Here is a 16963-nt window from a genome sequence, read left to right as displayed (position 1 = left end):
TCTCGTTGCCCACTCCACTAGCGTATTCAGGTCCCTTTGTAAATCTTTGCAGTCTTATTTAGTCCTAGCCCCATTAAATAGTTTGGTGTCATCTGCAAATTTAATTACTTCGCATTTCGTTCCTGTTTTTAGATCTAAGGCGATTGAAACATAGAACTACTTTCCTAAGGAAACAGCTATCACAGTACACTTAATTAACAACCCCCTTCCCTACAGACCTGAAAGAAGCTAGTTTCATATTAAATAGAGAACATTCCCACCATACCCTATAGACTATTACCTGCCTTAAATGAAATGGGTAGTCTCGACTCTTAGAGCTTCCCTAAAAATAGGGAATTGGAGGGAGCCCCTCCCCACCAAAAAAATGGGATTTATTTAATTCGATATACTGTTCACCCAAAAGCATCAATGCAGTTTAAAACAACAACAAATCACTAATACAGTATATATACTTACCAACAGCCCCAAATGACAGCCAAGACTTCATTGCCAGTGGTGACCAAAAAACAGTGATTGCCATCGGCTGATTATTGACCTCTCACTTTTTGATATTTGTTCTTTTTGCATACTTCTGGAGCTGGTTTTGCTGTTGAATTTCTAGTGATTAATCAGTTTCTTTAAGTCCATATATAAGTTACAAATTTCAGTAGTCTTAAGGCATTGTATTCAACTTCAGAATGCTCAAAAATTAGATCTTTAATATGGTAGAGGTATTTGTTATATTCAAGTTAAAACAATCAGCTGATCCTGGAAAGCCAACAGTATCATGCCAGGGTCATCCAATCTAGTTCTTCATTCAGCCCTTTGGACATTACCATGTTTAATTCACCACCATCTAGATCTAATTTTTGAAAGTGTCCTGAAGTTGGCATTAAAACCAGTGCCTTAAGACTACTAAAATTTGTATGTTATATGATATTTTTGTGCTCATGTTGGAAGCAAAATAAAGATTAGATCAAACTTAAGTGATGAATATTCATTTTTGAGTGACATGACATTGGGCATATGATGTAAGGATTAGGTTCTTATCTCAATAATTCTCTTTCCTGTAGAACAGCATACGATTCCTTATGGATGGGTTAAGCACCTCAACTCGCAAGTTGCTTACAGAAAACATCAATCATTTTCTTCTCTCCACCTTCTTGTTTCTCTGGGCAGCTCTCCCTCTTCTCAGTCCGTACCAAAGCAAGTGATAACCCTTAGGAGAGGTAAAGAAAACAAATAGGAGCTCAGGGAACTCCCCGATCCAGATATTTATTTATTTATTGATCTGCAATAGTAATTAAGAGATAAACAACCGCCCAACAAGGAAACAAAGAACGGTGGTGAAACAAAAATCCATCTACTAGTGTGTAACTGGCACTAACACTTGTACAATTCTTAGCAAGGAAAATGTGCTGAAATCTGATATCGATTTCAGCACTACTATGCAGCAACTTCAAAAGCTCTGCTTCTCTTTCTTGGCTGCTACAAGCCAAGTTGCTGGACACTCTCACAAGACAACAAGCCTCCACAGGCATAACAGACATATGACAGGGCAGGGTGTAAGGAATCATATACTGTTCAGAAAATGGATTGAGGTAAGAACCTAATCCTTCCTTCCTGTGCAAACAGCATATAATTCCTTATGGATGAAACACATAGGCAGCAGAACACTTTTTTGTTTGAGGGATATGAAACAGCAAGCCTCTGGACAGATTTGTTGGATTCAACCACCACTGGAGAGATTAACGAAGAGCCAAGGTGACTGATCCATTGGGATAAGGAATCCGTGGCCTGAGACTAAAGAAACACCTGACCTGAGCTGAAGTCGAGCAAAGGGAATTACAAAGGGAACTGTGGATGCCATTTGATGCATGAGACATATCAGTTGTCTTGCTGAGATGTTTTGTAGACACATGATTGCAAAGGTGAAGCAAGATATTTTGTCTTTGTTAGGGTAGGAAAGCTCGTAGAAGAGTGGTGTTGAGAATGGCTCCTATGAACTTCAACACTTGAGAGTGTTGAAGATGAGACTTTGGAAAGTTTTTATTTATTTAAAAAATTACTTTTCCGCTTATCAACTAAGCGGGTAACAGTTAATATATACATAAAAGTAACTAATATTACATTACAAATTAATGCATTATCCAGTAAAAACATCAGTAAACATCATCAGCTTATCTTCAAATGATATAGGGATGCTCTATTAGTTCCTAGTATCTAATCCATCAAGGAAGTAAGAATCTCACAAATAGAGAGACTTTTAACAGTTTCTTAAAAGATTTTCCATCTGTGCAAACTCTTAAGGAGAAATTAGGTTCTTACTTGCTAATTTTCTGTTAGCTCTCTGGACTGGTACAGTTGTTTAATGACAGCAAGTAGAGACTGAGCCCAAAACTTTGGTTGTAGTATATTAGCTGAGGCTCCTCTTCCCAACTCAGTCTGTCTCAGTCTCCAAGCAGGTGGTAATGTAGAAAAAATTAAGGTTCTGTTCGACATCTCCTTGGGGAAGGTCCTCCTCCCAGAGGCCTGGTTAAGCAAATTGCAATCTCAGATTCGCCTGCTTATGGCGTCCCAGTGTCCTCGGGCACAGGATTTCCTCCAAGTCTGATGGTTTGAGGAAGTGAATAAATGGGGATACTGTGACTATGCTCTTTAGAAGCATGTCAAAAAGACTGAGCTGGTTTCTGAGGAGCAGAAATCTGAGGCTTCTGAGGTTTTTGCAATTTCTGCCTCTTCTATAGTGGGAGTTTTGAAGAGGATGAGGTTTCCGTATAACATCTCTTATATGAATAGGAAGCAGGTCTCTGATAATATTTAGATGGCAGAGTTTTAGGCTTGGATCCCGTTAAGGTGGTCCAGTTTTGTTCATGCTAGGTAAGTCTTTGAGTGGCATCCTCCACTTTGTCCCCAAAGAGCTCTTCGCCAAGACAGGAAATGCTTGCCAAATGAACCTGAACGTTAATGTCCCTGTCAGAGACTCGCAGCCATGCAAGCCATCTCATATCAATAGACATAGCCAATGTTCTGGATGCAACATCAAATGCATCAGAAGCTGATTTTGTTATAAACTTTCTGGTTTGAAGAAGGCTATGAGTAGTTTTCTGGAATTCTGAAAGTCACTTAGATGGAATATATTGTTGGAATTCAGACAATTTCTTTATGAGTTGTATAAGGTAAAATGACATATAGAAGTTATAACTGAATATTCTATTGTCCAACAAAGAGGTGGTGCTCAAACCTATCCATTGTACGGCCTTCACTTCATGGTGGTGCAGTAGCATATATTCTGGTACTGGAGGATTTTTTTAAGAGTAGATTCTACCAGTAAAGAGTGATGTGCCAGTTGCGGCTTATCAAAGCCGGGACAGGATTTTATTCTGTATAAGAGTCTATCTTCCTTGGAGCTATGTGAAGAGTGAGAGGAGTCTCCTAGTTCTTAAAAAGAGCCTCCTTAAGGAGATTGTGATGAAGCAATTTAAGGAGCTCTTTAGGAGGCTCATCAAAGTCTAATGCTTCAAGAAGCTCTACTCTGGGATCACCGTTTGACTCCATCTTAACAGACAAAGCTTTGCTCATCTGCCTGATGAATTTAGTGAAAGAAAGTCTCTCTGGAGGAGATCTATGTCTTGGAGGTGGAGGAAATGGATCTGTTGGAATGCCATATGACTCTGAAGCAGATGATGTGGGTTCAAGATCAGAATAAGTGTCTCTTTGAGAAAGAGCAGCATCAACATCTGGAACTCCATGAGATTCTCTATAGGAAGGAGAAGAAGGATGCTTCCTTGTTTAAGAAGGATGATGACTGTCAGAACGTTGAGAAGGGCTCCTTCCACAATGTCAATATCAGTCAGATGAAGAGGAAGATGAAGTTCATTGATGAGAATTTCTAGATCTTGATCTGCGTCAAGAGGAACGGGAATCATACCGGGCGATGCACGCTTGGATTTAGAGGAGCGAGCATTGGTACCATGCAATCTCGTTGTCTGTTGATGCTTTGATGGAGAACTGGATTCAGTATCATTGGGCCTTGATGTGCCATGCTCAAGCTGGGCTGGTACTGAGGGAGTCTATGTAAACACCGATGCTGTATGCAGCTTAAACAGGTCACCGAGCTCCCTCGGAAAGAACTCCTTCAGTTGGTCCTGGAAGGACTGTACTGGTACCATTGGCTTAACATCCGGTACCATTGGTGCTGCAGGGGATTGAGGTAGGTGACCTTGATGAGGAAGCATGCCCTATAAGAGACACAACCTGCACAGGAGTCTTATGGCATCCGCATTTGGCATGCATTGAGGAACGCGATGCTGCTGATGCCTGTGATGCTGGTGGAGTAGAGGACAGCTTCTTGGCAGGTTTACCCTTGCAAGAATGATGTTCAACAACATCATAGGAGGCATCAATGCCTGTACTATTGGTACTGATGGCATTGATTTGTCGCTGGAAGCCATGGCGGGTCCAACTTCTGCTGAATGCGTTGAGCCTTAAGAGAACGTTTTTTGCAGAGTAGAACAGCGGATGTGAGTGTCCACTTGATGTTCCAGACCCAGACACTGAATGCACCAGCTTTGCGAGTAAGTGATGGAGATGGGCCATTGGTAACAAGTGCACTTTTTGAACCTAAGAGGAGGCCCCAACATATGTGCAAAAATCTAGACAGCTAAGTCAAAACTCACTGGTTCTACGCTGAGACAACCCCCACATAAAAAAAAACCCAACAAAAAAACAGTGAGAAAAACACTAAAGAGAGAAGGCCTGAAGGCCAAACTGAGAAAAAAATTAATGTTTATATATCAATATATATTTTATTATTATTTTAAATAAGAACCGAAGAAACTATTATTAGTATAGTAAAATAAAGAAAAACTGAGCTGAAAGGCAAAAAATACAGTTGGGAAGGCAACATGATTTGAACAAAGTCCAAAACACAACTTCTTCACTCTGCAGAGAATTAAAAACTGAGGACCCATGAGCCAGAGTAGGGCAGTTAGGCACTCGAATGCGTATGGTGCAGGCAATCTCAAAGCTTCTTGAGAAGTTTAACGTGACAGTACACTTTTAGCACTGTCCGTACTGGGTTCTATGGATGACGTCACCCACACATGAGAATATGCTGCCTGCTTGTAAAAGGATAAATATTTTTATTTAAAGTAAGAAAAAAGGATCTATGAATAAGTATGGTGAAAGAGTATTGGACATATAGGGCCTAATTCTATATATTGGCACCAATTAGTGTATCACTAAGCGCAATTCTATAAAAGTTAGGGGGTGCAAAATGTGAATTTATACAGGATGCCTAAGTGACATTATGTGTTGCTCGGCATCCTAACTTTCAGTGTATCTTATATATACTAGGGTTTCCTGTGACTAGTTAGGCGCCTAATAGAGCCTAACTCAAAAACACACCCATAATCTGCCCCTAAACACACACCTGCTTTGGACTGCCTACTTTTTATAGAATTGCATTTTTTGAGTTACGCACCTGTCAACTAAGTCTAATTAAAGCCTATTATGAGATGCTAAGTGCCAATAATCAGTGCCGATTAAGCCTATTACCAATTAAGTTAGGCACCTTTATCGGCTAGGCACACCAATGTAGGTGCCTACCTTTAGAATTTGCCAGATAGTGTATCTCTATATACCCACTTCTTTTTGTTCAAAATTTTTATTGCAATTTTAGTACATTAACAGAAAAATATAACAAACTTCAAGGTGTTCTGTAAAAAATTGTTTAAAGTAAGAGTGGTGTTTGTGCTTATAGAACACAAGGATAAGCTGGCATAGCTACATTTTGTACAATGGCAGGTGTAAATGGAAATGCTTATGTATGGCAAGCCGCATGTATAAACCATAGCATAGTAACATAGCATAGCAGATGACGGCAGATAAAGACCCAAATGGTCCATCTAGTCTGCCAAACTGATTTAATCTAAAAATTTGTTGGTTTATTTTCTTCTTCTTCGTAGCTATTTCTGGGCAAGAATCCAAAGCTCTGCCCGGTACTGTTCTTAGGTTCCAACTACTGAAGTCTCTGTCAAAACTCACTTCAGTCCATCTACACCCTCCCAGCCACTGAAGCCCTCCCCAGTAGTGCTGCCTGATTCAGGAAAAAAAATTTCGATTAGATTTGATTCAGCCTACTGAATTGGTTTTTCGATTCGATTTGATTTTCCTGAACAATTGGGTGTTTTTTTCAAACATCCTGGTGGGTTTATTTTATAGCCTCTTCACCCCCTTTGCCTTCTCCTAACCACACTGGCGCTGTGATGTAAACAAAATAAACAAACAAAAAAACACTTTTCCTCTCTCTCTTAAATCCTAGCCCACGTTTGCGGTCTTACACCAGCTCTGGCAGGATACACGTTTCAAATCTGACATATTGTAATCACAAAATGGAAAATAAAATTAGTTTTTCTACCTTTTGTTGTCTGGTCATTATTCAAATCTTGTTGGTCCCAGGCTCTGGTTGTCTTCTGATAACTTGCTTGCCAGGGTCTCCTTCTTTCTTTCTTTCTTTCTTTATTCGATTTTTTAGCCCGTCCTCCCAAAGGAGCCCAGAACAGGTTACAAAGTACATCCATAATAATCCAGACAGAGCAGATATGACATAGTTTACATAAATTACAATATAGACATGACAATAATTTACAATATAGACATGACAATAAAACATATGCACTAAGTAGCATCTGATGTCAGAGGAGGGCGGGACCGCAGCAGAGGAAACAGCTCAGAGCACAAAGACGCTGTAACCGCGATTTTCGACTGCAGGCTCCAGCAATAAGGTAAACGGTTCGGGGAGGCCAGGAGCAACATGGAGGCATTCCCGGGGAGGGGGCGCAGTCTTTCGGGGGGGGGCAGTCCTTCGGGGGGCCAGGAGGGAAGCCGGACTGCAGCACTTCCCGACTGACCCTCCCACCTCGCCCTCTAAAACAGGTGTGGAAGCGGCCAGCCAGCAAGATCAGCGCTGCCGCTCCTGCTTTAGGGGCCGAGGGGAGAGGGTCTGAATCGGGAAGCCAATTTTTTAAAAATTTAAATCGATTCGAATCGATTCACCTGAAGTGAATCGGTGAACCGATTCGAATTGTGAATCGGGCAGCACTACTCCCCAGCCCATCCTCTACCAAATGGCCATATACAGACACAGACCGTGCAAGTCCGTAGTCTGTTATTGAGAAAGCCATGGGGGAAGCCACTGATTACTCTGGATCGGTAGCATGGAATATTGCTACTCCTTGGGTTTTGGCCAGGTACTAGGGACCTAGATTGGCCACCGTGTGAACGGGCTACTGTGCTTGATGGTCTGACCTAGTAAGTCTATTCTTATGTTCTGGAATGAGTAAGAGAACATATTTCAACAGCAGTACATATTAGTAATTATGCAACTTAGGCATTTATGTGCTCCACTACAGAATAGTATGTAGAGAACTTACACATACATTTCAATTTTCTTGGCACTTAAATGTACCTTGCCTAGTTAAGAGAATTGCCCTGTCAATTTCTTGGAGGAGGGGGGTCCTAGCCAATAGAAGTTGTACCCATCAGGCCGTCTCAGAGGTTCTTCAATTGTCTGAGTAGCCTATGATTCTGTGCTATTCCAGCTGATATAAGTAAGGAGGGGGGGGTCAAAATAACTTGTTCTGCAAAACAATCTAACTCTCTCTCCCCCATCCTAAATAGGTGCATGACCTAGACATGACATCCAGAGAACTGCATTTTTTTCTTTTGTTTTAAAAAGTGTCGGTAGTTAAACATTTCACATGTTTTATAAACATCATCTACTGAAAGGTTTGACAAATTCACTTTGTTTACACTTAAAACCAGATAATTTAATTGAGATTTAGTTGTTTTTAAACCAAGTAAAAGAATCTTGAAAAAATTACTTATCATATACTGAATACATAGCTGTGGTATGCACAAGATTTGTACTCAACTGTCTAGGGATATTATAAACAGTATTGTATGTCTGCTATCCAAACTATTCTTAAGTCCTTTAATCCCCATTTAAAACAACTAGAGTTCTCAATCACATACTATTAAGCCTCCAGTCCCAACATCTGTACTGTCATTAATGAAATGTTTTCAGAAGTCTTAACATAGGTCAATGGTCCCACAGAGCCATCTATCTCTAATACAGTCTATTCAAATTCAACAGCACAGTATATCTTCTTTAAATGTTCTAAAACCTCTGGAACCTCTCTTTTCAAGCAACTACACTGATTTCTCATCTGCAGGCACACACAATTTAGGGGGAAAGTTATCAAGCTGTGTTAGGGCTTTGAGTTGCATTATTTTCCCCTACCTTCTGTTTTCTATCCGATAACAACTGAACATTGTCTCCTATTCCATGACTCTAATTTTCTCATGAGCCTCTCATGAGGAATTTTATCAAAAGCTTTCTGAAAATATTGATACACTACTTCAACCGGCTCACCTTTATCCACATGTTTATTCACACTTTCAAAGAAGTCAAGCACATTGTTGAGGCAAGATATTCCTTGGCTGAACCCATGCTGTCTCTATCGCATTAAATCATGTTTGTCTATGTGTGCCACACTTTTATATAATTGCTTCCACTATTTTTCCTAGCACTGAAGTCAGGCTTACTGGTCTGCTATTTTGCCTGGCACTGAAGTCAGGCAAAATAGTATTTGCTTCCTTTTAACTGGACTGTAGAAAATATTTGTTTCCTTTTAATTGGGCTGTGAATCCCTCAACATGTGAAGGGACTAAGTTTGGACCCAGTATACAAAAAAATAGTATACCAGTATGTTTCCATAGCTATTCTTCCTTAATGACAATCAAAAACTCGATAGGAAACTAAAATGCTATCAGTTAAGCTAATTACTACAAAACTTTGCCATCACTGCTCAATCTGCACTCTACCTTCCCCAACCATAACTAAACAGATAATAATATGAGTAAATTAGACAATCATAGAAGGGTGATAATGTGAACCAAGCTCAGGGTTTCTCATCACCCACTTGCATCTTCCTCTTGGAATCTCAGAATACTACAGGCAGCACAAAGTAGAGTTTAGAAATATTATATATACCTGACTATGAGCTGAAATTTCTAGGCCAATCCCCCCTAAAAAAAAAAAATTGGGATCTCAGCTTATAGTCAGGTTGGCACACCATTCCTTGTCCTCCTCCCCCATCCCATCCCGGTGAGTGGTACATCTTTTTCTTCCCCTCCCCCCACCCCATGGTGATCAACATTTCTTTTTCTTTTATTGCTCAGGCAGATTTCCAAGTGGCTCTGTCACACACACTCCTGGGTGTGACCAGCACATTTCTCCTTACTGGTACTGCATGGCAACATAGGACTTAAGTAATTACATTGGTACTATTCCTCTTCTATCAGGCAGAGTATTGATAACCTCCCTACTGACACTCCACAGTATCCTAACTTCAAGCCGAACCGGTGCAGGGCCTTGAGCATCTGTGCATTCTCAAGGCCTTCTGGCTTCTGGCAGAATTGGACAGGACTTGAGCATATGTAGAAGCTCAAGGATCCCTACAGGCACAGCTTGCATTTACAGTACTTCAGTACAGTGGTAGCATTAGAGGTAGTGGGCAGGCAGTAAAGTTAAGAAGAAAGACCAGTTACTGTGTGGAGGGAGCAAGGGGTGGGGGGGGAGTAAAGAGAAAGAGAGGTCAGTATTGCTCTATGTCGCTAGGAAATATGTGAGAGCTAATTGCAGTAATGGATGACTGGATCCAGTATTAAGAGCTGAGAACTCTTATAGAATTCTATATGCCCTTCTTTAACTCAAGATTTGTTGGAGAGATTGTGCAAAACATTTTTCTCTGATCAACATATATATGATGGGGGACTGGGGGTAAGGTATTTGATCCACTCTGCAGCATTATTGCGTGAAGGTCCTGATGGGTGGGGGAAGGCACAGCCTAAGGAGCCTAACTGGATTAGAGACCTCGGTCTCCATTCACTCTCTTCTTTGCTCAGAAACACATATAAAGAGTTCAGCGGGGTCACTGTGTGTTTTTGTGTGTGTGTATGTAGGGTGTGTGTGTTAAATTCCAGGTGAAAGCTGATTATTGGCAGTTTACTATTTATTATATGAGGGTTGATTCATAAATCATGGCAACTATTTTTTTTCTCTTGAAAAATATAACCTGAAAACTCATTATGTAACTTGAAACCAACTACCTTACAATGTAATGTAATTTACTGGAAATGTCCAGATATCTTCCATTGTAACTTCCTGGAAATGTCCAGGATTCTTCCAATGTAATCCGCTTAGAACCGCAAGGTACAAGCGGAATAGAAGTCACTAATGTAATGTAAAATGCACAAACACTACGAGTTGGTGCAAATATACGAGTATATTTGAAAGTGTTTGACATGTACTTCTTAATGTTGCCACCAGATGGGAGATGAGCGCAGTGGTTTCTGATAGGAGAGAATAAAAAACACGACTTTTGAACAACGAAGTACAAATAAAACCTGTTTTAACTGTTAACATCCTTCAAAGTAGTCTCCCAGGTTGTCTTGTATGTTGTCTAGTTTGTGAGGGACACATGGTGAATGCACAGTACTAGAAGTCATTTCTGCAATATCACCTGCGTCATGCAGTACAGAAGAAACATTCAGAACTGTTGCACAATGCAATAATCCTACATGACAACTCTACAGCTCACACAGCGGACAGTTATTTACAGCGTTAGAAATGGAAGACTACTTTGAAGGATGTTAATAATTAAACAATTTGCATTTGTACTTTGTTGTTCATATTGTATACTATATGCCATAATAAAACAATGATTTCAAATGCCATGTTTTTCTATTCTCCCCTACAAGGGACCACTGTACTCATTTCTCATCTGGTGGCAACATTAAGAACAACATGTCACACACTTTCAAATGTATATATTATATTCCCATTGTTGGCATATCTACAAAAGAAAAAAAAGTAGTTGCCATGGCTTATGAAGGAGTTAAGGAGTAGCCTAGTGGTTAGTGCTGCAGCTTCAGCACCCTGAGGTTGCAGGTAGAGAATGACACGGGGAAAAAAATTTATCCCCGTCCCCACAAGCTCGGTCCCTGTCCCCGTCCCGTTCCCACAAACCATCTGATCTTATCCACACAAGCCTCGAATAGTTTTATACTGAACTTATTTTATTAAAGTATAAAAAGAAACAATATTCTGTACAATTGCCATTTTATAAATTAAAGTTTTGGCTGCTGAATTAGAGAAAGATCTTCAGTTGGCAGGCTTTGTTTATAAATGTTTATCAATACAACTAATATACTACTTTATCCTAAAGTAAAAAAATAAAAAAATAAATAGAATTTTTTTTTCTACCTTTGTTGACTGGTGTTCTGCTTTCCTCATTCAATTCCTTCCATCCACTGTCTGCCTTCTCTCTGCCTCTTCTATATGCTCTGTTACTGTGCCTCTCTCTTCCATCTCCCCCTCCACCCCCCCCCCCATTGGTCTGGCACCCATCTTCTTCCCTTCATTCCCCCCATAGTCTGGCATCTCTGTCTTCTTCCCTTCCATCTTTCCTTCTCTTCGTCCCCTCCTTCCTTCCAGTTCCCTTCAGTGTCTTCTCCCCACTCTCTTTCCCATTTCCCTTCAGTGTCTGTTCCTCTCCACCCCCCTCACTCCACCCCCTTCCCCTCCTTCCATCCAGTTCCCTTCAGCGTCTTCTCCCCTCTCTCTTGTCCCCAGTTTCCTTCAGCGTCTTCTCCGCACTCTCTCTTCCCCATTTCCCTTCAGTGTCTGTTCCTCTCCACCCCCCTCACTCCACCCCCTTCAGCACCCTTTGCGCAGTCCACCAACCCCCTCCCTGCCTCCTGACGCGGTCTGAGCATCTCCCTCCCTCCCTCCCTTCCCCTTCCCTTCACTGGAGATGTTTAATTTTCGCTCAACAAGCAGCAGCAGCCTTGAAGTCATGTGCGGATGCCAGAAACTGCTCCTCTGACACAACTTCCAGCTTCTGGTTGCATCAGAGGAGAACTTTCCGGCAACCACATGCAACTTCAAGGTTCCGGCTGCTTGTTGAGCAAAAATTTGAAATCGCCAGTGAAGGTAAGGGGAAGAAAGGGAGGGATAGAGATGCTCAGATGGTGGTGATTATTAGGAAGATGATTGGTGACCACGCGCATTCCCTCCCTTAACTGCGGAGACAAGGCCATTCACCGCTCCATTGTCCCGCGGCGACCACTTTTTCCCCACCATTTCGGTGGGCAAAAGCCACCATAACATTCTCTTTTTTGCAGGTTCAAGCCCAGCGCTGCTCCTTGTGACCCTGGGCAAGTCACTTAACACTCCATTGCCCCAGGTACATCAGTCAGATTTTGAGCCCAGCAGAACTGATAGGTAGAAATACTTGAGTACCTGAATATAAACCACTTAGACTATAAGTGGTCTATAAATACTAAAACAAATAAATAAAACTCTCATATGTCTCAGCTGCAGCACTGCTAATTGGATCAGCAGAAACTGATATTATAAAATTGTAACAATATTCCATTCCCAATTCCAATGATGTTAACAAAAAGTTCACTTATGATCTCTGAATTGCAAAATTGGTTTCTAATTTTCCATCTGGCTAAAGATTTTTAATATTAAAACTTTGGTATTGGCATTTCCCTATATGAATGGTTCATTCTGTAGGCAATAGATAAAGCAATCATATAGAAATGGTTTTTTTTTTCTGTGTTTGCTATTATGAATAGCTAGTTTTGGTGGAAAGCGAATATGGATGTCATATTAGGCTGGATTTGAGAGCAGAAGAGAGCAATAATTTAATTTGCAAGCAGGGAATTTGGTTTTGATGGAAAACATGTAAGAAGCTGGAGAATGCAGAAGACTGAATTGGAACAGATGCCAAAGTCCAAAAAGGCTCATCAAGGTTTAACTTCATCAATCTCAGTTCTTGAGAATGACTTCAACATCTGGGTTCTAGAATGCCAGCAAAATGTATACTGCATTATATGCACTGGAATTTGCTTACGTGCCCTTCAAATGGCAAAACAGAAACTGCCACAGGATACTGAAGAAAAAGTATCTTCATTTCATACATTTATTATAAAAAAGTGAACATGATTTAATTTTGAGCTTGGGAAAAATTGGAAACATGGATGAAACATTGAACCTTCCGAGCAACAGAACTGTAGTAAGCCTAGAAGATAAAACTGTTATTTTTCTTTAGAACAACTGGGAATTCAAAGAATCATTTCACTCTTGTTTGGTGAAAGGGATCAAGTTGAGGCCTGTAGTCATTTTTAAAAGGAAGATATTGCTAAAAAAAATGTTAATTTACCATCCTGAATTACTTTGCATACATATATTAAAGGCTAGATAGATGAAGAAGAAACCAAAATATGGTTTGATGAGGTTTGGAAGAGATGACCAGGTTTTGCTTTGAAGAAAAAAAAAGCATCATTTCTTGTTTGGGACATGTTTAAAGCCCACATATCTGAGGACAACAAACAGAAGGCAAAGTCTCTTCACATTGTTCTCGTATACCATGGGGTCTTACATCTGTTTTACAACTGCTGGATAACTATTTGAATAAACCTTTTAAAGATCATGTGCAAAAGATGTGCCATGAACGGATGTCCTCTGGTGAAACGTGCTTCACAAAAGCTGAAATATGATGAAACCAGATTACAGAATTGATTGCAAATAGATCAGAGAAGCCTGGGAGGACATTCCAGAAAATATGGTTTCAAACTAACAGAGCTTTGGAATAACTTGCCACTCTCGCTAAGAAGCTTAGGTCTCTCTAAGAAGGCCCTGAAGACAGTCCTGTTTGCCAAAAGTGCAATCTCAAGCCACACAAAATTGCACTTTTACTTTTTTGTTTTTTATTTTTTGTTCAACTAGGAGAAAAAATACCTCAGCAGGATCAATGTGTGTTTATGTCCAACACATAGTTGTCTACCCACTATATATAATCATTGGTCAAAAAACCTCCCATATTGACACGGTCCCTTCTTCTCAAAACAACATGTTCATACTCAATTCTAGCAATTATATAAAGTAACTAGAGCGTATTTTATTATTTTTCTTTCCTCAACAAGCATAGAGAGCAGGACAACTGCCCAAATGAACTATGCTTTTCTGGATCATAGAAAACTATCACTGGCTGGTGTTGGCAGAAAAAAAAGCACAACTAAAAACCCACTTTCTAGTAGGAAAAAACAGTGCTCTAAAAAAACTGGCAGCACTATTTAAGTAGTTTATTAAAAACAGTCACACACACACCCCAGCCAGGAAAGCAAAATTATATGTAAGAAAGGATTTTCTATACTAGAAAATACATGGATATCAAAAAACCAAAAAAGTGAAAACCAAAACTAAGCAAGAGAGTAGAACTTATCTTAAATATCAGTATATGTAGGGAATCTTTCTATTCCTGCTTCACAATGCCTCTTTGTGCCAAGCACTGAAACAAAATGTTCCACACTGCAATCCTTCTTCCTGCTTCAGAAAGACTCTTCCTACCAAGAACTGAAGTAAGATGTGCCATACGACCCGGACTCTTCATGTATTCATGGTTCTATTTGTTGGTTGTTTGGTTCCTGTGGTGTATTGGAAAATGTTATCTCTGCTTTATGCGTGTATTTTGTCTCTTGAATAAACAGTTATATATATAAAAAATAATAATAATAATCCTTCCATACTATATTTCACTCCCAGTTGGATATACTTTCAATTTATAGTTTCCAATTATACAGTTTCTCATGAAGTTTTTCAAAAAAACTATATAAAGAAATAAAATAGGCAAAACAGGAGACTTATCTTTTGTTCCTGACTCTCTGTGCACAGTACTTAGGCAAAATATTTGTGTCACATTAAAATATTTCCAGACTGCAACATTTCACTCTTAACTCTCAGTTGAACTTATTCCCAACCTGCTTCAAAGAATCCTTCTGTTTGCTATAACCATACCATCTTCAATCAGACTGTCTCTCATAAAATCCTTTTGTTGATTCAAATCATACAATCTCAGTTCTAAACATAAAAGTGAACTTATCTGAATCTCTCCACTTTATTTGTATCTTTATCCGTTCTCTGGAACAGCCTCATGTAACAATTCCAATAGGGGATTTTCATTTTGCTGAGTGCTTCATCGAGGGAAGGGTGTCCTCCACAAAATTAGTCTTGTATATTCATCTGAGGAAAGATGATGTGAAACTGTTAAAAAGTTCAAAAACAAGCAGCAAAAATATGTACAAAATGTTAACATACTGGTCTACTTAAGCATCAAAAAGCTTACCTTGCAAACGCCAATGTTTTCAAACTAATAGTCCATGCCTGAATGATGGTAGTGGGTTTAGCTCCACCTATCTATTATTTATCCAATCAAATGCTATCATTTAATCAATCATCCTGATTGATGGTAACCCAAAATAGCTGACTGTGCAGCTGCAATCTTTGACAAAAGGAAAGGTCCACCGTGATAAGTATGGCTAACAATATTCTTCCACTCTTATTGGAGAAAACTTAAAGAAAAACAAACGATGACTGAAAAATTACAAGACTGATCATGTGATTTATGTGTTGAGATAGGTGCCCCTCTGGTAGCACATCACAGAGATCAACAACATAGTTTCGAGTCTTTTTCATGCTTTGTGATAGAATATATCCCCTCTAATATATGAGGGGGAAACAGGGATAAAAGATTGCTACAAAGTAAAAGTGATGGATAAATTGATTACAGTTGGAACCTACGTGATTTAATTCTAGTATACAATGGTCTGTTTTTCTTTAAGTTTTCTCCAAAAAGAGTGGAAAAATTTTGTTAGCCATACTTATCATGGTGGACCCTTCCTTTTGTCAAAGATTGCAGCTGCATGATCAGTTGTTTTGGGTTGCCATCAATAAGAATGATTCTATGATTAGATGGCAGCATTTGATTGGGTAAACGATTGATGGGCAGAGATAAACCCAGTTGCCATTAGTTTGAAAAGCATTGGCATTTTCAAGGTAAGTTTTCTGATGCTTAAGTATACCAGTATTTTAATATTTTCTATACACTTTTGCTGCTTGTTTTTGAACTTTTTAAAATAGTTTCACAACATCTTTCCTCAGATGAATATACAAGACTGATTTTATGGTAGTTATCCTTCCCCTGACAAAGTACTCGGCAAAATCGTCCCTAATGTGATCGTTACATAGGGCTATTCCACAGAATAGATAAAGAAACAGATTGTGGAGAGATTCAGATAAGTTCACTTTTATGATTAGAATTTGAGTATGAAGATGTTGTTTTGAGAAGAGTTCATGAGACTGTTAATATAGAAGTTTTTTGACCAATGATTTTATATATATATATATAGTGGGTAAACAACTATGTGTTGGACATAACCACAAATTGATCCCGCTGAGGTATTTTTTTTACTCCTGGTTCAACAAAAAATTTAAAAAAAAAATTAAAAGTAACATTTTGTGTAGCTTGAGATTACATTTTTTAATTAGAAGTATCACGCCATTTGTGTTGCAGTTTATTGTTGATTTGGTGGGATGTTTTTTCATCCTGTGTTTTTGGTTTTGGTTATATTTGAGTCAACCATTCCCTTCCTCTTTGGGGGGAGGAGGGGTCTCAGTTTATATTCAGATGGGCTTATATTCAAGTATATTTACTATTTTATGAACTTTTCACTAATCCATATAAGAGAAGGCCTTCAGAGGTTATCTAAAAAGGAAATCTTCAGATATTGTAGATGCTCTTCTCATTTCTTAATTGTGGGCAGGGTGAGATCCATCTCCTGTGTAGGCACCAGCAGAAAATCCATTCTGAGCTGTAAGTGGTCTCCTTACTTATGATCAAACTCTCAAATAGTCTGTTATCATCTCTAACTTGTTAACTGATAATGTTCTCCTTTATATTCCAGAGTTCAAGCAAGACGTCTCAAATGCTTTTGTTTCTAAGGAATTGAATGAGAGGGCAGAACTCCCTCCTTTGCAGTAATGTGAGTAATGTGGTAGAGGCCAGGTCAA

The 16963-nt window shown here is 39.4% G+C and overlaps 1 protein-coding gene across 4 annotated transcripts in view; it reads right to left on the bottom strand.

Annotated features, from left to right (window-relative positions):
- HMGCLL1 (3-hydroxymethyl-3-methylglutaryl-CoA lyase like 1) overlaps positions 1 to 16963 on the bottom strand; it is a 143865-nt gene that overhangs the window by 22886 nt on the left and 104016 nt on the right. Inside the window, exon 8 of one of the 4 annotated variants that reach the window (XM_033939885.1) lies at positions 15052 to 15136. The exons of the other annotated variants lie outside the window; for them this stretch is intronic. Within the exon in view, the coding sequence (XP_033795776.1) occupies positions 15119 to 15136 (18 nt within the window). The 3' untranslated portion in view covers positions 15052 to 15118. Of the gene's footprint in view, positions 1 to 15051; positions 15137 to 16963 lie in introns of those variants that run through there. 4 annotated transcript variants of the gene reach the window in all.

The sequence above is a fragment of the Geotrypetes seraphini genome, chromosome 3 (assembly GCF_902459505.1).
Source record: "Geotrypetes seraphini chromosome 3, aGeoSer1.1, whole genome shotgun sequence".
Lineage (NCBI taxonomy): Eukaryota > Metazoa > Chordata > Amphibia > Gymnophiona > Dermophiidae > Geotrypetes > Geotrypetes seraphini.
The sequence above is the reverse complement of the archived record's forward strand: the minus strand, read 5'-3'. Positions and strand labels throughout refer to the sequence as shown.